The following is a 24,578-nucleotide window of genomic DNA, read 5'->3' as shown; positions in this document are numbered from 1 at the left end:
TAATGGTTTGCAATCTCTGCCACATCCAACGAGCATCCAAGCCGGTGTAGTACGAGTCGATCTTAGTCCTGTATTGACGCTTTGCCTGTTTGATGGTTCGTCGGAGGGCAAAGCGGGATTTCTTATAGCTTCCGGGTTAGAGACCCGCTCCTTGAATGTGGGAGCTCTACCATTTAGCTCAGTGCGGATGTTGCCTGTAATCCATGGTTTCTGGTTTGGGTATGTACATACTATACGGTCACTGTGGGGACAACGTCATCAATGCACTTATTGATGAAGCCAATGACAGATGTGGTGTACTCCTCAATGCCATCGGACGAATCCTGGAACATATTCCAGTCTTGTGCTAGCAAAACAGTCCTGTAGCTTTGCATCTGCTTCATCTGACCACTTTTTTATTGATCTGGTCACTGATGCTTCCTGCTTGAAGGAATCAGGAGGATAGAATTATGGTCAGATTTGCCAAATGGAGGGTGAGGGAGAGCTTTGTATGCGTCTCTGTGTGTGGAGTCAAGGTGGTCCAGAGTTTTTTTCCCTCTGGTTGCACATTTAACATGCGGATAGAAATTTTGTAAAACCGATACAAGTTTCCCTGCATTATAGTCCCTGGCTACTAGGAGCGCCGCCTCTGGGTGAGCGTTTTCTTGTTTGCTTATGGTGAAATACAGCTCATTCAATGCGTTCTTAGTGCCAGCCTCTGACTGTGGTGATATGTAAACATCTACAAACAAATACAGATGAAAACTATGATTTTACAGTTTTGAATGTCCTGTTTGTAGTTTAATCTTCCGCATAGGTCATCATCAAAGATTGCACGTTTGCTAGCAGAATGGAAGGAAGTGAGGGTTTATATGATCGCCTACAAATTCGCAGAAGGCAGACCGGACCCTTTTTCTCCGCCACCTCTTCAGCAAATCACAGGGATCTGGGTCTGTCCCCGAGAAAGAAGTATATCGTTCACGTCGGCATCATCAGATTCGTTAAAGGAAAACAAGGATTCTGCCTGTCCGTGGTGAGTAATCGCAGTCCTGATGTCCAGAAGTTATTTTTCGGTCATAAGAGACAGTAGCACCAACATTATGTACAAAATAAGTAACTTTTTTTTGTTAAATGCAAAAAATAAATAAAAATACAAATTGGGGGCACGTAAAATGAGTTCCAAGGGTTCCAACCAGTTTTCAGTTTGGCCTTCCCCACTCTCAGCAACATTATTTATTGAGAAATTGCTTTGCCAGTGGTGGAAAAAGTACCCAATTGTCATCCGTGAGTCAAAGTAAAGATACCTTAAAAAAATTACTCAAGTAAGTCACCCAGTAAAATACTACTTGAGTAAAAATAAAGTATTTGGTTTTAAATATACTTAAGTATCAAAAGTAAATGTAATTGCTAAAATATACTTAAATATTGAAAGTAAATGTATAAATCATTTAAAATTCTTTATGTTAAACAAATCAGATGGCACCATTTTTTTAAATTCACCATTTATTTACAAATAACCAGGGGCACACTCCAACACAGACATCATTTACAAACGAAGCCTGTGTTTAGTTAGTTCGCTAGATCAAAAGGCAATAGGGATGACCAGGGATGTTCTCTTGATAATTGCGTGAACTGGACCAGCTGTCCTTCAAGCCATTCAAAATGCAACGAGTACTTTTGAGTTAAAGGAAAAAAAAGTACATTATTTTCTTTAGGAATGTAGTGAAGTAAAAGTAGTCAAAAATATAAATAGTAAAGTACAGATACTCCCCAAAACTATTTTACTAGTTATTTTTAACTAGGCAAGTCAGTTAAGAACAGATTCTTATTTTCAATGACGGCCTAGGAACAGTGGGTTAACTGCCTGTTCAGGGGCAGAACGACAGATTTGTACCTTGTCAGCTCGGGGGTTTGAACTTGCAACCTTCCGGTTACTAGTCCAACGCTCTAACCACTAGGCTACCCTGCCGCCCCGTTATATTTCAGTCTTCTATTATGCATGTCTGACATGGCACAGGTGTCTTTTTATTTTCAAGCCCATAACCATGTGTGAGGTGTATACTTCTGTTTCAAAGTAGATTTGTTTAAGACTTACCAAGAATCACTCTTTGACCCTGATTTCACCTACTGCTGTAAAAGGTCAATTGTTAACCAGAAATAAGACATTGAGATACCTATCGGTTACTGAAGATGTTAAGACACTGTTCCCGATAGGTTACACACTGTTTCCCGGTACGCCGTCATTGTAAATAAGAATTTGTTCTTAACTGACTTAGTTAAAATAAATGATAGATAAATGTAATATATTACATTTAACACAAACACCATTTCCCTCCAGTGGTACCAAACTTCACAACGTAGAAAAAGAGGCATAGCATTTATAGGATGTTTTACAGTACACTGCAGCTGCTCTTCAAGCCAAACTCAGTTTCAAGTCTCTATGATGTGTAACTGTCTCATTTCATGGACAATTCATTACATTGATCACTTTATTACATAATTATTTCAGCTCAAAAAACATGTAAAAGATATAAAACAATCAAGTAGTATTTCAAACAGGAAAGATCGCAGAGGTTGTTGTTGCATAACATTGTGAATGGTTCCGGGTGTCATATTTTTACAACGGGCACTTAAAAACCTAGCAAGAACAGGTCGACATCCAGGTACACTTCTCTGACAGGTAGTGTGTACACAGGTAATAGGTCATAAAGGCACTGTGAGAACATTGCTATGGTGGGTTGCTGGGTGTGACCAAATTCCACCCTGGAACATGGTACATTGACAGGATAATATGGTGGTAATAGACATACAGTGGGGCAAAAAAGTATTTAGTCAGCCACCAATTGTGCAAGTTCTCCTACTTAAAAAGATGAGAGGCCTGAAATTTATCATAGGTACACTTAAAATCCAGAAAATCACATTGTAGGATTTTTTATGATTTTTTTGCAAATTATGGTGGAAAGTAAGTATTTGGTCACCTACAAAGAAGCAAGATTTCTGACCTGCAACTTCTTCTTTAAGAGGCTCCTCTGTCCTCCAATCGTTACCTGTATTAATGGCACCTGTTTGAACTTGTTGTCAGTATAAAAGACACCTGTCTACAACCTCAGTCACACTCCAAACTCCACTATGGCCAAGACCAAAGAGCTGTCAAAGGACACCAGAAACAAAATTGTAGACCTGCACCAGACTGGGAAAACTGAATCTGCAATAGGTAAGCAGCTTGGTTTGAAGAAATCAACTGTGGAAGCAATTGTTAGGAAATGGGAGACATACAAGACTACTGATAATCTCCCTCGATCTGGGGCTCCACGGCAAGATCTCACCCCGTGGGGTCAAAATGATCACAAGAACGGTGAGCAAAAATCCCAGAACCACACAGAGGGACCTAGTGAATGACCTGCAGAGAGCTGGGACCAAAGTAACAAAGCCTACCATCAGTAGCACACTATGCCGCAAGGGACTCAAATCCTGCAGTGCCAGACATGTCCCCCTGCTTAAGCCAGTACATGTCCAGGCCCGTCGGAAGTTTGCTAGAGAGCACTTGGATGATCCAGAAGAAGATTGGGAGAATGTCATATGGTCAGATGAAACCAAAATATAACTTTTTGGTAAAAACTCAACTCGTCGTGTTTGGAGGACAAAGAATGCTGAGTTGCATCCAAAGAACACCATACCTACTGTGAAGCATGGGGGTGGAAACATCATGCTTTGGGGCTGTTTTTCTGCAAAGGGACCAGGATGACTGATCCGTGTAAAGGAGAGAATGAATGGGGCCATGTATCGTGAGATTTTGAGTGAAAACCTCCTTCCATCAGCAAGGGCATTGAAGATTAAACATGGCTGGGTCTTTCAGCATGACAATGAGCCCAAACACACCGCCCAGGCAACGAAGGAGTGGCTTCGTAAGAAGCATTTCAAGGTCCTGGAGTGGCCTAGCCAGTCTACAGATCTAAACCCCATAGAAAATCTTTGGATGGAGTTGAAAGTATGTGTTGCCCAGCAACAGCCCCCAAACATCACTGCTCTAGAGGAGATCTGCATGGAGGAATGGGCCAAAATACCAACAACAGTGTGTGAAAACCTTGTGAAGACTTATAGAAAACATTTGACCTCTGTTATTGCCAACAAAGGGTATATAAAGTATTGAGAAACTTTTGTTATTGACCAAATACTTATTTTCCACAATAATTTGCAAATAAATTCATATAAAAATCCTACAATGTCATTTTCTGGATTTTTTTCTCACATTTTGTCTGTCATAGTTGAAGTGTACCTATGATGAAAATTACAGGCCTCATCTTTTTAAGTGGGAGAACCTGCACAATTGGTGGCTGACAATACTTTTTTGCCCCACTGTACACAGAAGTGGGTGTAAGTCTGATTAACCAAAATACCATTTGTAAATATTGTGCACAACCCTGTACTCCTTATGTTTTCCTACATGGTCACAGGCATAACAAATAGCTTGGATGAACTCTTGACTCAGTTGAATTAGATGTTGCTGAGCAAATAAGTTTCTATGCCACTGAAAGTAGCGCAGATATGCCTCATCATCCTTGTCCAACTTCAGGAGGAATTCAGCCAGGGCTTTTGCATTGGGAAAGTCATTAACATGGATGAAGGAATCTCCCGGGACAAAGTCCTCATAGTTCTGTCTCGGTGGGCCCAATACTACTGGCACTGTTCCTGCTGCAAGTGGTCCGTTAAGCTTCTCAGTGATGTAGTCTCTGTGGACTGAGTTCTCAAAGGAGAGGTAGAACTTACAGCTGGAGAGTGTTGAGAAGTAGTCCTCATATCTCAAGAATCTTGCAAAGGCTTTTCCATAGACATCCACCTTAATATGTTTGACAAGTTCTCTGTAATAGTTATCCCTTACTGCTGTTCCAGTTGCAGGGTTATTGTTACTCACAATCCAGCAAACTAATTTATCCTTCTTGGGCAGCACAAAGTCCCCACCCTGACCTTTCCTTGCAGTTAAGCGCCAACGTACAGGGATGTCTGCATCTTCCCTATAACTCAAGGTCAAGTTGAAAAGGTTCTCTAGACCAGGTATTCTAATTGTGTTTGTAGGTGATTCCACATGATACCAGATCCACTTCTGGAATGGTGGTCGAGGTGATGGAGGCAAGTTGGATAAATCATGTTTGATGGATTTGTGAAAGATGAGCACCCCGTCTGCCTTGTTGTACAGAGACCGGTCATCTGTCAGTTGGCAGCCATCAATGTTGAAGAAAGTGGTGCAATCGCTAAAATCAAACCTGCGGTTTTCAGGCCAGAACCACAACAGCATGATGGGCTTGTCTGGCTCTGGCTGCTTCTTAGACAAGGAGCTGTTCTCAGATGGCTTTGAGTAATGACGTGGCAAAGCAGGCTGTGGAGGGCAGATCTGAGATGGAGCTGATTGATAGTACATTACAAACAGCGTCAGAAATCCTCCTATACCAAGGATCCCCACCAAGATGCTACGCAAAGGTCCAGTAAGGAATGTACTAGGCAGCATTTTGGCTCCTGTAAAGAGCAAAAGAAAAACATTATTCACACAAAGAAATGCAACTAAATGAAGAATTTTGTTTAACTGTTATTACACAGCTTGTGTGTACACACAAAGTAAAATAAAATAAACTGGTGCAGATTAAAAACACATCATATATTTGCCCTCATCCTGTGCCCGAAAGACAACTCTCTCATAAAAGCAATAAAGAGCTAATACCCAGGAGCAGCAGGCAGCCTAGCGGTTAGAGGCAATCCTAGACTAATTCCGTGTCTGACGGTTCAAATCTGGCAGTAAGTGAGCTGGCAACCGAAGGGTTGCTGGTATCAAATCCTAGATGCCATTGCCTGCCGTTGTGCCCTTAAGCAAGGCACTTAACCCCCCACAACAACAGCTCCCCAGGCACCCAGTGTGGCAGCCCCCCCCCCCACCTCTCCAAAACACAAACATAAATATTTTGTAGGGGTTAGGTTAAAAGCGGAGGTCAAATTTCAGTTGGATCTTGTGTGCAATTGATCAATAAAGTGATCTTAATATTGACCCCCCCCAAAAAAAAAAAAAAAACTTCAGTCAAATTCTGATTGGAAATAGAAACAACGAGGAAACGTCTACCTGGCTACCTCAAGATTGTGTTAAAGTTCATTTCAGCACAACCTGTTGGAAATATATATTTTTGATAATGGTGGGTGAGGTATACTTTAAAACAAGTGATCTCATACCATTATGCGTTTACCAATCTAGGCCTAGTTAAGTCACATTGATATTTTCTTTTGCTAAAATTATTCTAGAATATAGGCTAAAGAGCTCGCTGTAGCTCTTAAAATGATCTATGGCTATTCAATTTTATTTTATTTTTTTACACAATACAATTTTCCCATCAAGAGAATAAATGTAACAAAGCCTACCATCAGTAACACACTATGCCGCCAGGGACTCAGATCCTGCAGTGCCAGACGTGTCCCCTGCTTAAGCCAGTACATGTCCAGTTTGCTAGAGAGCACTTGGATGATCCAGAAGAAGATTGTTGTGTTGCATTTTATGCATTTGAGTGTTTGTATTATACTGTATGTTTGCCATGTGTTATGAATTTTCTCATACTATTGTGTATGCAATGTTTGAGTATGTAAAATTGTGCATAATTCAGTGTGTGTAAACTTTGACCAAAAACAAGTAAAGCCGAAGTCACTCGTTCCCTCTTTTGCTATTGATATTTTTTTATGTGACCTAAAAATAGGTTATTTCGCAATTGCGCATCAATGAGCATCAATGAGGCCTACAGAATCTACAATTCAAACAATTAACCATGAAGTAGCATGTGAAGCGACGTTGTCATAGATCTAATATGTTGACCTGTAGATTATTGGTTAGGCTTCTGTGAAATGTGTGCGCTTTTAGATAATAGTAGCCTATAGCTGGCCTCATAAATACAAATATTGAAGCAACTGATGTAGCCTAATGGCTTAATACTAGGTAGGTCTATCGATTGAACATACATGAAAGATGTCAATATTTAGCCTAATAATCTAACTAGCTATCATATAATTCATACATCTTGGTTTTAATTTGTTTTTTTTAAATGCTCGTTTATAACATTGCAAACTTTTTAGGCTTTATATTCAACAATGAAGTTTTCGGAAGTCAGAGACAGATTAACATCTTCATTCTATGTTTAGCAGAGGTGTGTGTGTGTGTGTGTGTGTGTGTGTGTGTGCGTGTAAAGTGACACAGGAGGGCAAACGGTGGTATAAGACACATACACCTCGATCCCACCGACAGTGTTGTTTCGCAAAATGGTTGGCAAATATCTGGATATTTGTGCAACAAAAAGTTCAACATTCACCTGATACCACTTCTGTCAAGCATACATAAAGCTAATGTATGCACCACACAGAACACACTGCAACTGCCTCTGCAAGGCAATGCTGCAAGGCAAAAGCAGCGTTCCATTGGAAATTAATGTACTTCTGGTGGACCAAAATTACATTTTCACTGTCGGTGTAATTGAGGCGTTAGCTGTTCTAATAGTGGTCTGAGGCAGGAGTTAGATTATGAGCGATTTCATGTGCAACGTTTATAAAAGGCTGTTTTGGGAAATGGCTCTGGAATTTAAAGATGCTCTTACGAAGGTTCTAAAGATGAACTTAGCCTTAAGATGTTTTTGGGAAACCAGGCCCTGGTCTGCGTTCAGTAAAAACAGAAACTGTGATTTACTGAATGACCAGTTGTGTTCAAAATGCACCGCTGCCCTTTAAATATGTCACTCATTGATTAAAGCCACAACCACCAAACATTACAGGAGTATAAGGGCCAAGTGAATAATGTCAATATTGAGCATAGTGGCAATATATATTTTTTGAGACGAAAGTAAAAATTTATCACAATAATCTCAGTTATACAGCATTTCAATATTAATGTAGCGGATATGGTTAAGGGAATGTCTCCCTGGCTCCCCGTTGCTGTGCGTGCCACCATTGAAATGCCTGAGTTAGATGACTTGGTGAAACTATACTTTAGAATTGGCTTTAGTAAGGAAATCTTTGATCTTTTAGCACATAATATTATTAGGACCTGGAAAATATTGCCACAGATTGTTTTCAGAAGGACACTGTGGTCACATACTTTTGGTCATGTAGTGTGCATGTGGACACCTGCCTGTCAAACATCTCATTCCAAAATCATGGGCATTAATATGGAGTTGGTCCCCCCTTTGCTGCTATAACAGCCTCCACCCTTCTGGGAAGGTTTTCCACTAGATGTTGGAACATTGTTGCGGGGACTTGCTTCCATTCAGCCACAAGAGCATTAATGAGGTCGGACGATTAGGCCTGGTTTGCCGTCTGCGTTCCAATTCATCCCAATGGTGTTCAATGGGCTTAAGGGCAGTGCTCAGTGCAGGGCAGTCAAGTTCTTCCACACCAATCTCGACAAACCATTTCTGTATGGGCCTCAATTTATGCAGGGGGGCATTATCATCTTGAGACAGGAAAGGGTCTTTCCCAAACTGTTGCCACAAAGTTAGAAGCACAGAATCATCTCAAATGTCATTGTATGCTGTAACGTAAAGAGATGTCCCATCACTGGAACTAAGGGGCCTAGCCCAAAACATGAAAAACAGCCCCAGATCATTACTGCTCCACCAAACATTAAAATTGGCACTATGCATCCAGATGCGTCCGTCAGACTGGCAGATGGTGAAGCTTGAGTTATCACTCAGAATGCGTTTCCACTGCTCCAAAGTCCAGTGGCAGTGAGCTTTACAACAATCCAGCCAACGCTTGGCATTGCTTCAAGATGGCCTTAGTGATTTATGGAGGTTTGAAAAAAAAAGTCAAGGCCATCAGTCCCTGTACCTAAGAAAGCAAAGGTAATTGAAACTAATTACTATCACCCTGTAGCACTCACATCTCATCATAAAGTGCTTTGAGAGACTAGTCAAGGATCATATCACCTCTTCCTTACCTGCCACCCTAGACCCACTTCAATTTGCTTACCGCCCCAATAGATCCAGACATGAAGCAAACGCCACCACACTGCCCTGTCCAATCTGGACAAGAGGCATACCTATATAAGATAAAACACTTATTGACTATAGCTCAGCATTCCACACCATAGTACCCTCCAAGCTCGAGGCTCTGGTCCTGAATCCCACCCTGTGCAAATGGGTCCTGGACTTCCTGACGGTCAACCCCAGGTGGTGAAGGTAGGAAACACTGGGGCCCCACAAGGGTGCCCACGTCTCCAACTCAAATCATCAAGTTTTCAGACGACACTACAGTGGTAGGCTTGATTACCAACAACGATGAGGCCGCCTACAGGGAGGAGGTGAGGGCTCTGGGGGTGTGGTGTCAGGAAAATACCCTCTAACTTCAACAAAACTAAAGAGATTATGGTGGACATCAGGAAACAGCAGAGGGAGCACCCCCCTATCCACATTGATGGGACCGCAATGGAGAAGGTGGAAAGCTTCAAGTTCCACGGTGTACACATCACTAACAAACTGAAATGGTCTACATACAGACAGTGTGGTGAAGGCGCAACAGCGCTTCTTCAACCTCAGGAGGCTAAATATTTTTTTTCTAAAACCCTCAAATTTTTACAGAAGCACAATTGAGAGCATCCTGTTGGGCTGTATCACTGCCTGGTACGGCAACTGCACCGCCCACAAAGCTCTCCAGAGGGTGGAGCAGTCTGCCCAACGCATTATCGGGGACAAACCTTCCACCCTCCTGGACACCTACAGCACCCAAAGCCATAGGAAGGCCAAAAAGATGAAGGACAACAACCATCTGAGCCACTGCCTGTTCACCCCGCTATCATCCAGAAGGCGAGGTCAGTACAGGCGCATCAAAGCTGGGACCGAGAGACTGAAAAACAGCTTCTATCTCAAGGCCATCAGACTGCTAAAGAGCCATCACTAGCACATCAAAGGCAGCTGCCTATTGACATAGATTAGGAATCACTGGCCACTTTTAGAAATGGTTCACTAGCCACTTTAAAAAGATTCCTTATCTAGCATTACTCATCTCATACAGTTGAAGTCAGAAGTTTACATACACCTTAGTCAAATACATTTAAACTCAGTTTCACAATTCCCGACATTTAATCCTAGTAGTCCTAGTAATTCCCCGTCTTAGGTTAGTTAGGATCACCACTTTATTTTAAGAATGTGACATGTCAGAATAATAGTAGAGAGAATGATTTATTTCAGCTTTTATTTCTTTCATCACATTCCCAGTGGGTCGGAGGTTTCCATACACAATTAATATTTTGTAGCATTGCCTTTAAAATTGTTTAACTTGTGTTAAACGTTTTGGGTAGCCTTCCACAAGCTTGCCACAATAAGTTGGGTGAATTTTGGCCCATACCTCCTGACAGAGCAGGTGTAAATGAGTCAGGTTTGTAGGCCTCCTCGCTCGCACGCTTTTTCAGTTCTGCCCACAAGTTCTATAGGATTGAGGTCAGGGCTTTGTGATGGCCACTCACACCTAGACTTTGTTGTCCTTAAGCCATTTTGCCACAACTTTGGAAGTATGCTTGGGGTCATTGTCCATTTGGAAGACCCATTTGCGACCAAGCTTTAACTTCCTCACTGATGTCTTGAGATGTTGCTTCAATAAATCCACATAATATTCTTGCCTCAGGATGCAATCTATTTTGTGAAGTTCATCAGTTCCTCCTGCAGAAAAGCCCCCCCCACAACATGATGCTGCCACCCACGTGCTTCACGGTTGGGATGCTGTTCTTCGGCTTGCAAGCTTCCCCTTTTTTCCTCCAAACATAACGATGGTCATTATGGTCAAAGAGTTAATTTTTGTTTCATCAGACTAGAGGACATTCCTCCAAAAAGTACGATCTTTGTCCCCATGTGCAGTTGCAAACTGTAGTCTGGCTTTTTATGGCGGTTTTGGAGCAGTGGCTTCCTCCTTGCTGAGTGGCCTTTCAGGTTATGTCGATATAGGACTCGTTTTACTGTGGATATAGATACTTTTGTACCCATTTCCTCCAGCATCTTCACAAGGCTCTTTAAAGGCAGTCAACTTTGTGTATGTAAACGTCTGACCCACCTGAATTGTGATACAATGAATGTGATACAATGAATGAAAGTGAAATAATTTGTAAACAATTTTTGGAAAAATTACTTGTGTCATGCACAACGTAGATGTCCTAAACGACTTGCCAAAACTATAGTTTGTTAACAAGAAATTTGTGGAGTGGTTGAAAAACGAGTTTTAATGACTCCAACCTAAGTGTATGTAAACTGCACTCCACACTATCTTAGTCACTTTAATTGTTGTAAAATGTCATCACCCATTTCATATGTATATACTGTACTCTATACTATGCCACTATCTTAGTCCAATGCCGCTCTGACACACACACACATTTCTGTGTATTAGTTGTGAAACTGTTCGATATTTCTGCACTGTCGGAGCTAGAAGCACAAGCATTTTGTAACACCCACAATAACATCTGCTAAACACATGTATGTGAGCAATAACATTTGATTTGACACGGTGATTTTAGGCTTGTGTGCAGCTGCTCAGCCATGGAAACCCATTTCATGAAGCTCATGTTCTGACGTTGCTTTCAGAGGCTGTTTGGAACTCGATATTGAGTGTTGTAAACAATAACAGACGATTTTTACGTGCTACAGCACACAGCGGTCCCGTTCTGAGCTTGTGTGGTCTACCACTTCGCGGCTGAGCAGTTATTGCACCTAGACGTTTCCACGTCACAATAACAGCACTTACAGTTGAGCGGGGCAGCTCTAGCAGTGCAGAAATTTGATGAACTGACCTGTTGGAAAGGTGGCATCCTATGTCGGTGCCACGTTGAAAGTCACTGAGCTCTTCAGTAAGGCCATTCTAATGCCAATGTTTGTCTATGGAGATTGCATGGCGGTGTGCTCGATTTTATACACCGGTCAGCAACGGGTGTGGCTGAAATAGCCAAATCCACTAATTGGAAGTTGTGTCCACATACTTTTGTATATATAGTGTAGGTAGAGATAGCGGGTTGTGTGTGGGTAGTAAAAAGTAGGGTCAAAAACAAACAAATGCTGGTTCAAACAGGCATCATTGCGTACCTACGCTTACCAATGCAATGAGTTAATAACTCCCATGCCAAATTTCCCACTGACAATTTCAGATTGTAGGCATACACTAAACGGCAATGGTGGGTTATGAGTACCAAAAGAAAAAAAAGAAAAGAATTGGCGCTGGTCACTAAATACGAAGAGAAGTGTGGTCGAGTTCCTGTCATCGAGTTCCTGTCATCTGCTACAACGTTCTGCTGCGTAGCCTAGGCAAACACCTTGCAAATAAATGTGTGCATAATGGCAACTATTATCAACTTTATCCATGGTGCTTTACGAACAGTATTATTTCCCCCTTACGACTATATGCTAGTTGGCTATGTGAGCACGCCCAATACAACTAATTATCTTGGGACCCTGGAGACCAGAGTATGCCCCATTTCAAGCTGCTCTCCAAATTCGCTCCAACACTGCTATTTTGCAGCCCATTATAAATCTATAGCGGCACACTAGATTACCCACTAATTGTACATTAGTGGGTAAGTGAAAGTAAATTACAGGCCCATCCAACGGCTGTCGGAAAAATGAACAATGAAGCAGGGGTTTTAGCAAGAGTCTGTGGGAGGAGAGGCAACTCAAGTAATAAGCATATGAGACTACTTCATTGGAAGTGTAGCCTACATAAAACACCATGCCATTACGACATATAGGCTGTTGGCCTAGCTGTTACTCTAAAATATACTTTGCAGTGTTGGCATACCCAGAGGATTGAGAATAACATCGTAGCGAATTCGAAGGGCACCATGTCTGCAGGCAACTCCACGCCTCTTCGCAGTCTGACAATGCACAACAGCCGTTAGAATGGTGTTGTTTTGGGGATACCGTGTGTGACGCTTGTTTGACACACATACCTCCCGCAATCGCCAAAATATAACAGCAACAGGACAACTTTGGTTGAATGTCGTAAAGGACCAGTCGCCAAAACTGAAGAGATATAGCTAGCTAACGACCCCCTTTTCCACAGAAAAAAAAACGAGACAGAGGCTTGCTAGCTACGATAGCTAGCGAGCTGGGATTTTCTATAAGGAATCTGCCTCCCGAAAAAAGCTTCTCCCAAGTGGGTGTAACCTACTCCCATTGCCTGCTGCACTGCTTTTTGGATTCCACCTGACAATGTGTTGACCGTCTACCCTGTCTCCCTTTGTCTGGTACAGGTACCCCCGAGCTTTTGCTCGCCTCCAGCACACACGCCCTGTTGGGGCGAGTGACACTTTGAACTTACAATGGCCCCAAGTCGTTATATATTTTTTCTTGTGCTTTATGCCATTTGCCTCATGACTCCAGTGTGCTTTGTGACTTTAAAGGTGCTTGTTTACCCAACCGTGGGGCAGACTGTTTGTTCCCACACTCGGGACCCCGACTATTGGTTACATGGACTCTTGGCCTACCATCCTATTTTAACCACCTTTCACCGGCTTTGTATTCATGTTACCTGAGTAAATTGCTGTACAATATGATCTTGTTGCCATCTGATGCATATTCAAATGTCAAATCAACACTGCAGAGCTCTCCCTGTCGTCTGCCGTGCCCTGATTGTATTACTGCTGATTATATCTGGAAATGTGCATGTACACCCTGGCCCATCTACTGTTGCTAGTCCCAATTCTGCTCTTATTTCGGCTTCACCGATTTCTGCTCTCGTAAAAGCCTGGGTTTTCTGCACGTTAACACTTGAAGCTTATTACCTAAAATGGATCAATTGAAAGTGTGGGTTCACAGCTCCAATCGAGATGTGTTGTTCATTACTGAGATGTGGTTAAGGAAGTGTGTTTTGAATACTGATGTTAACCTTTCTGGTTTTAACTGCTTTTGGAAAGACAGATCTTCCAAAGGTGGGGGAGTGGCAATCTTTACCAAGCAACACCTTCAGTGCTCAGTTGTCTCCTCCAAGTCTGTCCCCAAACAATTTAATTTGCTGGTTTTAAGCATTACATTTCAAATAGCTCTTTGTTGACTGTTGCTGGGTGCTATCGTCTTCCATCAGCACCAGCCTGTACCCTTCCTGCCCTATGCTCTCTCCTGGCCATTTACACTAAGTCTGAATTTGTCCTGCTCGGTGACCTAAACTGGGACATGCTTAAACCACCTGACCAAGTCATAAAGCAATGGGACTCCCTAAATCTTTCTCAGATTATTACCAACCCGACTCGGTATGATTCCAAACACCCAGAAAAGGCTACTCTTTGATGTTATCCTCACAAATAATCCTGATAGGTATCAGTCTGGTGTTTTCTGTAATGACCTTAGTGACTACTATTTTACAGCCTGTGTTGATGGCTGCTCAGTGAAACGACCTGTCCTGATTTGTCATAGACACTTGCTAAAAACTTTAATGAGCAAGCCTACCTTCATGACCTGGCCTCTAAAATGGTATAGAATCAGCTTGATCCCCTCTGTCGAAGATGCTTGGACCTTCTTTTTTGATATTTTCAGTGGTATGTTAAACAAGTCCCCATAAAGAAAATGAGAATTAAATACAGGTTCAGCCCCTGGTTTGGCTGTGATCTGTCAGAGTTACTCCACTTCAAGAATTCCATTTGGCGAAAGGCTCGGCACACGCATGAATCAGGCTGACTGGCTCACGTTCAGGCGAATTAAAAAAGTGCACTCAGGCTATTCGGAAGGTCAAAGTTAGTTACTTTAAGGAGCAGTTCTAGAGGTTAAAGACCTGGAGAATAAAACCCTCCTCCTCAAAGCTGCCCATGTCCCTTAATGATGTGGTTGTTACTGACAAAGAGCACATGGCCGAGCTCTTTAAATCACTACTTCATTAACTCAACCATGCCTCCTTGCCTGTCCAACATTTCCTCATCTCCCACCCCTTCGAATGCAACTAGCCCCGATGCTCCTCCCTCTTTCTCCCCTACAAAGTTTCTCCCTGCAGGCAGTCACTGAGTTCGAGGTGCTAAAAGAGCTCCTTAAACTTGACCCCCAAAAAACATCTGGGTCAGATGGTTTAGACCCTTTCTTCTTTAAGGTTGCAGCCCCTATCATCACTAAGCCTGTCTCTCCTTTCTGGCGAGGTTCCCATTGCTTGAAAAGCAGCCACAGTGCATCCTTTATTTGAAGGGGGATATCAAGCTGATCCTAACTGTCATTGGCCAATTTCTAATTTTCCTTGTTTATCAAAAGTGTTGAAAAACTTGTCAATAATCAACTGACTAACTTTATTGTCTATAGTATTCTCTCTGGTATGCAATCTGGTTTCTGCTCAGGTTATGGATGTGTCACTGCAACTTTAAATGTTCTCAATGATGTCACCATTGCCCTGGATTCTAAGCAATATTGTGCTGTTATTTATACTGACTTGGACAAAACTTTCGATACGGTAGACCATTCCATTCTTGTGGGCCGGCTAAGGAGTATTGGTGTACAAGGGGTCTTTGGCCTGGTTTGTTAACTACCTCTCTCAGAGTGCAGTATATAAAGTCAGAACATCTGCCGTCTCAGCCACTGCCCGTCACAAAGGGAGTATCCCAAGGCTCGATCCTAGGCCCCACGCTCTCCTCAATTTACATCAACAACATAGCCCAGGCAGTAGGAAGCACTCTCATCCATTCATATGCAAATGCTAGTCTTATACCCCTCCCCGGATTGTGATAAACGCTCTACAACAACGCTTTCGTAGTGTCCAACAAGCTTTCTCTGCCCTTTACCTTTTGTTTTGGAGGTGTTCAGACCAAGGTAATGTGGTTTGGTAAGAAGAATGCCCTTCCGCCCACTGGTGTGACTACTACCTGAGGATTTAGAACTGGAGGTTGTCACCTCATACAAGTACCTGGGAGTTCGGCTACATGGTACACCGTTTTTCTCAGAACATATAAAACCTGCAGGCTACAGTTAAATCTAGACTTGGTTTCTTCTATCGTAATCACACTTCTTTCACCCCAGCTAAACCTGATACAGATGACCATCATACCCATGCTAGATTACAGAGACGTAATTTATAGATCAGCACAAAAGGGTGCTCTCGAGCGGCTCGATGTTCTTTACCATTCGGCAATCAGATTTGGCACCAATGCTCCTTATAGGACACATCACTGCACTCTATACTATTCTGTAAACTGGTCATCCTCTGTATACCTGTCGCAAGACCCACTGGTTGATGCTTATTTATAAAAACACTCACCCCTATCTGAGAAACCTACTGCAACCCTCATCCTCCACATACAACACCTGTTTTGACAGTCACCTTCTGTTAAAGGTCTCCAAAGCACACACATCCCTGGGTCGCTCCTCTTTCCAGTTCACTGCAGCAAACGACTGGAACGAGCTGCAAAAAAAAGCTTAAACTGGACAGTTTTATCTCAATCTCTTCATTCAAAGACTCAATCATGGACACTCTTATTGACAGTTGTGGCTGCTTCGCATGAAGTATTGTTGTCTCTACCTGCTTGCCCTTTGTGCTGTTGCCTGTGCCCAATAATGTTTGCACCATGTTGTGTTGCTACCATGTTGTGCTGCTGCCATGTTGTGCTGCTGCCATGCTATGTTGTCATCTTAGGTCTCTCTATGTAGTGTTGTGGTGTCTCTTGTCGTGATGTGTGTTTTGTCCTATATTTAAAAAAATAATATTAATCCCAGCCTGTCCCCACAGGGGGCCTTATGCCTTTTGGTAGGCTGTCATGATAAGAATTTGTTCTTAACTGACATGCCGAATTAAATAAAGGTTCAATCAAATCAGATTTCAAATGCGATTTGTGGCAAAATTGGGAAGAAGTGGAATAATAAAATAAGCGTGGATAATAACAGTAGTGTTCTTTCTGACAAGCACAGTAATTACCCTATATATTAGCCCATTGTTAATGAGAATAGTTCCGCTGTTAAGACTAAATTAAGTCAATAGATGAGTCTCCTATAGACAAGATTTCAACTCTGCCCCTACCCCCTAACCAAATTATTATTATATTCATTGTCCCCCCCACCCCCTAGAATCAAGCTTACACCTTTCAGTTCACAATTATTTTAATAGTTACAAATCAAGTCACCCTACCAAACTTCCCTGCTAAAACATACTGTATGTCTGTCAGCTGCCTTTTCGTTGTTGCTTCCTAAATGCCAATCACCAAACGAGGGGACTAATGCAAGTGTGGATTAAATCAACTTTAGTACATGCTGTCAAATGTCTGCAATAATAGGGACGGGAGTAACAGCACTAATTGTGTTAACATTGTACATAAAACAGCACTACCGTGCTCCTCTTTTTAAAAGGTTTTATAAACTCAGCGGAGAACATTCTCTCGCTCCATTCAGCTCCACTAATCTTGAGCGGCGTTTCTTTAAAACATTCATTCAATCCCCTTACATAACTAGACCAATGTGCCGCAATGACAGTGACAGAGGTGCCGCTCATGATGTTAAATAAATTGCTCCGATGCGGAGCACAGTTGAAAAGTTAATGCTCTGACTATAGAATGGACTAATTAAAAAAAATAAAAGCACTACTTTTCAAATGACGTAAAGACAGTTTCAGGTTGGCTAGACAACAGATATTCACGCTTTCAAATCGTAATAGCCCTCAAACCACTTGTGCCACAGACTCCAAATAAGTGTCATGATGTTGGAAAAATTGCGCACATTGCAAAGGACTTATTTTTATGATTTGGACATGAATTCCCTTTCCACAGATAATAAACATGTGGAGAAGTGAACAGCATTTGGTATTCCTAGTTGAATTAGGGAGCGTAACAAAAGTACAATTTTTTTTTAAACATTCGAATTTCAATAGCTCCTTGGTCATGTGACCTACAGACCTCAAACAAGGTTCAGAATGTACACTCGCATTGCACACCCTTTAGTTTGTCCATTTTCATCTCACATGGTTTTACATGAATTTTTCAAACTAACTAATTTCAATAGCTCCTTTGTCATGTGACCTACTGACCTCAAAACTACTTTCAGAATGTCCACAGACTGGCGGAGTGAGGTGTCCAATGCAGAAAGCAACCGATCCCGGAGAAGCTGGCGGGAGCCCCAGGGAGAGTTCTCTTTTCTTTGTGAAGGGCAGGGCGCCCTGGAATGGGTTCGCCCGAGAGTCACTCCTTCGCCACCTTGGACGTTTGTTGTGTGGCCAATCTCGTGGTCTCGCGAGCGGCTGTGTGCGGGGGGTTTGTCAGGGTGGCGTCTGTCAGCAGACCGGGGGGGGGGGGGGGGTGGCGGCGACTCTGGATACGCGCCCTGCCCCTTCTCGTGGATCTCCCCAGCTACGGCACATGCTGGCCCCATTCGCGCGGCGCATAACAGCTGACTTAGAATTGTTGCGGACCAGGGGAATCAGACTGTTTAATTAAAACAAAGCATTGAAGACCCAAGGTTGGTGTTGACACAATGTGATATCTGCCCAGTGCTCTAAATGTCAAGGTGAAGAGATTCAATGAAGCGCGGGTAAACGGCAGGAGGTAACTATGACTCTTAAGGCGTCCTTAGCCCAGGACATTGGATGTCTATGCTTCCCAAAATAATGTGAAGTCGAATACGGTCGACCCCAAACCATACATTGTGTCACCTGCTTGCAGGTAGCCCTAACATAACAAACTGGAGCAAAAGGTGACTTCAGGTCAAACGAAACCCTGGTCCGGCTGAGAGTGACTACCTCAGATAGGTTAAGACAGGGTAGGTAAGGGAAGAAGGCAGGGGAGGTAAGGGAAGAAGGCAAAGTCAGATCCATAACGTCGGGATAAATAGTACCGTAGCCCTTGGAGGGCTCTTCCAACCCCTTCACTGTCACTTGTTTGAGGGAGTTTCTCCAACGGCTAGGATACATACTGTCTCTAGCTTGTTAGTACAGGGGGTAAAGGGAGATAATGAGGTAGCCCTCTAGCGTTTTTCTTCCAATCTCTCCCTGTATGTCACCTGTTTTCAGGTGTCGCTAACGATGCAAACCAAACAGGAGTTAGCTGCAGATGGTGACAGCTGTTGATTGTTTACAGAAGGTGGCAGTCGGTCCTGGAATACAGGGCTTTCAGTCAAGCATGAAAATGTGAGGGCGGCTCCACCAGACTCAATGATTTTCTGCTCTTGTAAACGAATCCTGACCTTGACAGGAAGCCAATCTGATAATAATGGCTCGAATGCATCCCTGGCTTTGGCTGGGGGGATTAAAGTCCTGGGAGACGGCTGTGTACTATGTGGTGAAACGTTTTAACATCCCCCCCCCCCCGTATACTGGGGCGGCAGGTAGCCTAGTGGTTAGAGAGTTGGGCCAGTAACCGAAAGGTTGCTAGATCGATTCCCCAAGCTGACAAGGTAAAAATATGTCGTTCTGCTCCTGAACAAGGCAGTTAACCCACTGTTCCTAGGCCATCATTGTAAATAAGAATGTGTTCTTAACTGACTTGCCTAGTTAAATAAAGGTTAAATAAATACTTAGCTAACTCTAAACCGAAGGTTTGAATCGAAAGCTGGCTTTGGCTGGACCCGCTAACAGTGGAGCACTAAATGGAGATGGAATATGCCTAGCGGTTATGGACACTGCCAGGTCTCAGGTTTGCCGGGGTGCGGGACTCTACACATTCTCTACACACTACATGCTCCTTGGAGCATGTAGTGGAGATGACATGTGCCTTACCATTAGCTGACACTACCAGGCCTAGGCTTGCCTGTGTGGGACACCACACATTGTATTTGTGGAGGTCTCCTCTACGCTCACTAGACTCGAGGCGGAGACTAAACCCATTGGACCTGCAGTGATAGGGCAATGCATGGATCTGGCTAATGCCCTACGAAGTGAGGAGAGGCATCTCCAGCTTGTCTGGGGAGGAAGTCCTACATCTGATGTAGGTAGTACCATCAACGCCCATTGATTTTCTGTGGACCCATAAAATGGACAGAAGCAGCCTAGGATCACTTGATGAAATTCAAAGGAGCGTACCCAACTGTAGTAATCCTGCTCAGTACGAGGAAGAACAACAGGTTCAGACATTTGGTGTATGTGCTTGGCTGAGGAGCCAATGGTGCGAAGCTACTATCTGTGGGATTATGACTGAACGCCTCTAAGTCAGAATCCCCCCCTAAACGTAATGATACCTTAGCGGCGCGGATCTTCGATTGGCCCAGGACAGCCTGCCTCTTTTGGCAGATGAGTAGAGCCGTCCGTGACGGAGTTGGGGTGCGGCCGGGTGAGTTGCTGCCCTTCTCCTGATGCGCACCGCATGTTTGTGGGGAACCTGGTGCTAAATCACTCGTAGACGACCCAATTCTGGGTTAACCTGTTACTCCTACCCCCTACTTTTTTAAAACATTCTGTTAAAAATTGCGCAACATTTCAGCGCCCTGCTACTCATGCCAGGAACATAGTATATGCATATGATTAGTATGTGTGGATAGAAAACACTCAGACGTTTATAAAACTGGTTATATCACGGCTGTGACTATAACAGAACGTGCGTTTCATCGAAAAGTGCAGGAAAATCTGATCACTGAAAATGGGAAAATATATCCATGCGCCACTTCAACCCATTGTTAAACGTGATCCACATTAAATGGGTCTAAGGTTGCAATACCTACAGCTTCCACACGATGTCAACAGTCTTGTCATTTGCCTACGATTTGTTTCTTGGTCAAACAGACACAAGGCAGCGCAGTTCTTCCGGTCTCCGACCGGATATTTTGGTTGAGATTTACCAGGACATTATTTCCAGACGTACAGCTATAGAATATACATTGCCGCGTGATCAATTTGATCGCTTATTAACGTTTACTAATACCTAAAGTTGCATTACAAAAGTATTTCGAAGTGTTTTGTGAAAGTTTATCGTCGACTTTTTTAATAAAAAAAAATGACGTTACGTTATAAAACGCTATTTTTTTCGTTGATCACACAGTCTTCATAGATCGATATCTAGGCTATATATGGACCGATTTAATCGAAAAAAAAGACCCAATAGTGATGTTTATGGGACATCTAGGAGTGCCAACAAAGAAGATGGTCAAAGGTAATGAATGTTTTATATTTTATTTGTGCATTTTGTGTAGCGCCGACTATGCTAATTATTTTGTTTACGTCCCCTGCGGGTCTTTTGGGGTGTTACATGCTATCAGATAATAGCTTCGCATGCTTTCGCCAAAAAGCATTTTAAAAATCTGACTTGTTGCCTAGATTCACAACGAGTGTAGCTTTAATTCAGTACCCTGCATGTGTATTTTAATGAACGTTTGAGTTTTAACGAGTGCATTTAGCGTAGTGCATTTGCATTTCCAGATGTCTAGATGGGACGCCTGCGTGTCAGGTAGGAGCAAGAGGTTAAGGTTTCGTACGTAGCAGAACAGCTCACTCGCTGCGATCTATTGAAAGTCAGCCCTCGATCCAAGCTTTTGTCGGGGACGGAAGGAGTCTTCCTCCACCATCCTCCTTTACTTAGCAGGTGCACGCAGAAGGGCCAGAGGCCAGACACCGAGTGTGAGGGGGCACAGGCAGGCGGGTAGAAGGCATAAAATATTGACATTGGGCTCTGGATACGTAGGGGGCTAGGTGGTGGTTGCCCATCCACCCGGACCCGTCCTCTGGTGGGACTGTGAGTCAGATTGGGAATCAGCTGTGGAAGTCAAAGGGTCCCCAGGTGCACGAGGAGGCCTCCCCCAAGGCGGGGGACACTCAGAGTCCGAGCAGGGGTGGCCGGACTCGGGGGGCTGGGAGCAGCACTCAGGCTGTGGAGGTTGGAGTAGGGACTTTGTCTCTGAGCGTTAAAAAGTAGGTGGGTCACTAGGTGCACAGAGCCTGTTTCACGGGGTTCCTGACAGCGGGACTATACACGTCTTAGTAATTTCAGATAGTAAGCTATACTTTAAGGCCAAAGGAGAGGGGTGTTGACCAGGTAGGTGTGGAGGCCTGTAGTTCCAGGGAGTAAGCTCTCAGGCCCAGGGAGAGGGCAGGCAGGCGGGCAGGAAGGGAGTGTAGGCCTAGAAGCCAGGAGACAGAGGTCACCAATCCCCGCCCTCCTCTATATTCCTTACATGTTGTGGCTAGTCAAATACTCTCTATAGAACAAACTTCAAGTTAGGACAGTCAAACAAAATTAATAATTAATGTATGTGTGTTATATTAAACAGAGGGAGTAAACTGTAGGCAAGCAATAAACATTTCAGAACTATTAGACAAATAAGACATGTGAGAGATTTATTTATAGACTACACTTGAAACAAAGAGCGAAACCGAAAACTGCAGACATTACTAGTGCCTCCCCATCAAAGGACACAAGTAAAAAAATGCTTTCTGCTACTAAGATCAGTGGTATGTAGGCTAAACTGACAACGGAGTGAAGAGCAAAAATCTGAACTAGCAAGCAAGTCGCAGCAATGAACAATTGTGTGTGTGTGTGGTGTTCGGCCTCAACTTCGTATCGGGCCTAATACCCGTGCCAATATAGCCTCAACAGCGTCTTCTCGGGCATTATCACTTAAATTATCGAAAGGCGGAAATCAATTTAACTGCACATTCGCAGTATGGATAAATCTAACGGACTAAAACTCCGCTAGGAAAACCTAGTGTGATGATCTGTTGCATAAATTACCTTTACACAGGAAGCACAATTCGGATCTTTGCCCCTAGCCTAATTATTTTCACAATTAAAGCTGCCTGTCTAAACGCAGCCTAAGGAATCAGTTTTTACAAAAAAGTATGACTAGTAAGCTTGGGGGACCGATTTCACAAAAAAAAAAAACATTTTAGGGATAAGTTCATAGTTAGAACCTTCGTATGAGGTTCATTACATCTCCGAGCTATTTTCCAAAACCATCGTTTTTAACGTTGCATTTAACATTCGTAATCTAGGGCCTGTCCCAGACCACTCGTAGAACAGCTAAATGCATAGTTAATGCTTTTTTTGCCCTCCCGTGTCACTTTATACACAGACCTCCGCTAAACATATAATCACATGGTTTATCCGTCTTCTCGGTGACCGCTGATAATTTAGGAAGTTGACGACAAAACGTAACACGTCTTTGCAATTGATACAAACAAGCGACGCATACAAATATGCTTAAAATGAAATCCGAGAGGACAACAATAGAAATAAACACTAGAATATAGGCCTATTTCAATCATATTGAAATATATTTCGTGGTCAATCAATTGAGTTATATTTTGTTAGTTGTAGGCGACTAATTTGTCTCAATACATTTCAGGATGTGTAGCCTAACAAATGCACAATGTGCCAAAATCGGTGATTTAGTGCATTTTCATTGGCAAACGGAATAAGCCCCTCTATTTGCAGCCGTTGGTGGCCTATTAATATATATCAGCTGATTAGTTGTCAGTATTGTGAACGAATTATAGAGTTAAGAAAATATTTAAATTGAGAAAGCGGATACGAGTGCTCTTCTTGAGATCCTATCACTATTGACACATGTTCCAACCACGCACCGAGCGACCGTTCTATCTACGTGGTGTTTTGAGAAACGCATGTTAGGCCTACATCTTCGAACACTCGTAAACCTAAATTATATCTCTATCGGGAAACTTGGCACAGCACAAGATGTAGTTTGAGTGAGTAGTAGACAATACATTTCGGACACAGCCTCAGACATATAAAAGTCAATCCTGTAAAATATACAAGTACATTTGCATGAATTATTTTACTTGACCATTCAAAACGGAACTCAACTTGGCAGCAATAAGTGAAAGCCTGTAAGACAAAAAGATAATGCCTCACCGGTCAACAGGTTGTCACGCCTTATTCAGAGCTTCTCGTCAAGTCATTCATACACACGCCCGATGAGAACTATGTAGCTGTGAGATGTTTCTTTGGTAGGCCTACTCATCAGTTCAATAAAGCGATAGGAAACCGCGAGAAGCTGTTTCACAAGATCCTCCAACTACACTGGGTGTAAGAAGGGGGAAAAAACAACTTCTGGACACCCTTATAGTTGGAAAGTATAGCATTATTGTCAAGGTGAAATAGAGGTTTGCCTCGGCGGGGAGGGGCAAGCCAGATCGCTTTACTTCCTTCTAAGCCACGCCAATAAACGGTAAAGAAAAACATCCTCCATCGGGTTTCTTTAGAAAGTGGTGATGCAAGAAGTTCTACTTCATACATTTCAGACGTCAGTACGGTTGAAAGTATTGATAATATCGGGTAACAATAATAATAGTCACGCCGTTGACTTGACAGCGTGGGAGGAAATGTGCGTGGTTCATATAAAACCGTACACCAGACACTCATTGTCCATTCTTCTCGCAGTTATTTTAGTTGTATCAAGCAAGTTGACTGCTCCCCATTTTTCGGATTGTATCTTCCCATGTCCTGTTTTTAGGATATGTTGTTTCTTAACATGACAGCGCATGATTTATTTAATTGGCCGTCAAATAAGTTAGGCTATTTGATCGGAGAAACCTGCATGATGTAAAAGGTGTCCGTCTCATTACATTGCCATACATTTGATCTCCAGCCAGTAGGCTACAGAAAAGGCCACATCCTTTTTCTACCATGTCCTATATCTGCTTATTTTAGATATTTTCTTTTTGACCGAACTTTGGTGGAGCGCCCCAGCTATGCGTCTCTCCAACAGCACCCT

General features: G+C 42.9%; 1 protein-coding gene across 3 annotated transcripts; it reads right to left on the bottom strand.

Moving 5' to 3' along the window:
• Positions 1–4,217: 4,217 nt before the first annotated feature.
• Positions 4,218–24,085, bottom strand: LOC123995340 (4-galactosyl-N-acetylglucosaminide 3-alpha-L-fucosyltransferase 9-like). 3 transcript variants are annotated; one of them, XM_046298888.1, is made up of 3 exons: positions 23,717–24,085; positions 21,850–21,965; positions 4,218–5,490 (listed from the first exon to the last, which is right to left on the bottom strand). In XM_046298888.1, exon 3 carries the CDS (start codon positions 5,480–5,482, stop codon positions 4,364–4,366), a length of 1,119 nt encoding a protein of 372 aa, XP_046154844.1. In that variant the 5' UTR covers positions 5,483–5,490; positions 21,850–21,965; positions 23,717–24,085; the 3' UTR covers positions 4,218–4,363. The 3 variants fall into 3 exon arrangements, with proteins under 3 accessions (XP_046154844.1, XP_046154843.1, XP_046154842.1); XM_046298887.1 differs by lacking the exon at positions 21,850–21,965 and having other exon boundaries at positions 23,717–24,083; XM_046298886.1 differs by lacking the exons at positions 21,850–21,965; positions 23,717–24,085 and adding an exon at positions 16,261–16,315.
• Between the last annotated feature and the right edge of the window lie 493 nt (positions 24,086–24,578).

This window comes from Oncorhynchus gorbuscha, linkage group LG14 (assembly GCF_021184085.1).
Source record: "Oncorhynchus gorbuscha isolate QuinsamMale2020 ecotype Even-year linkage group LG14, OgorEven_v1.0, whole genome shotgun sequence".
NCBI classification, from domain to species: domain Eukaryota; kingdom Metazoa; phylum Chordata; class Actinopteri; order Salmoniformes; family Salmonidae; genus Oncorhynchus; species Oncorhynchus gorbuscha.
The sequence above is the reverse complement of the archived record's forward strand: the minus strand, read 5'-3'. Positions and strand labels throughout refer to the sequence as shown.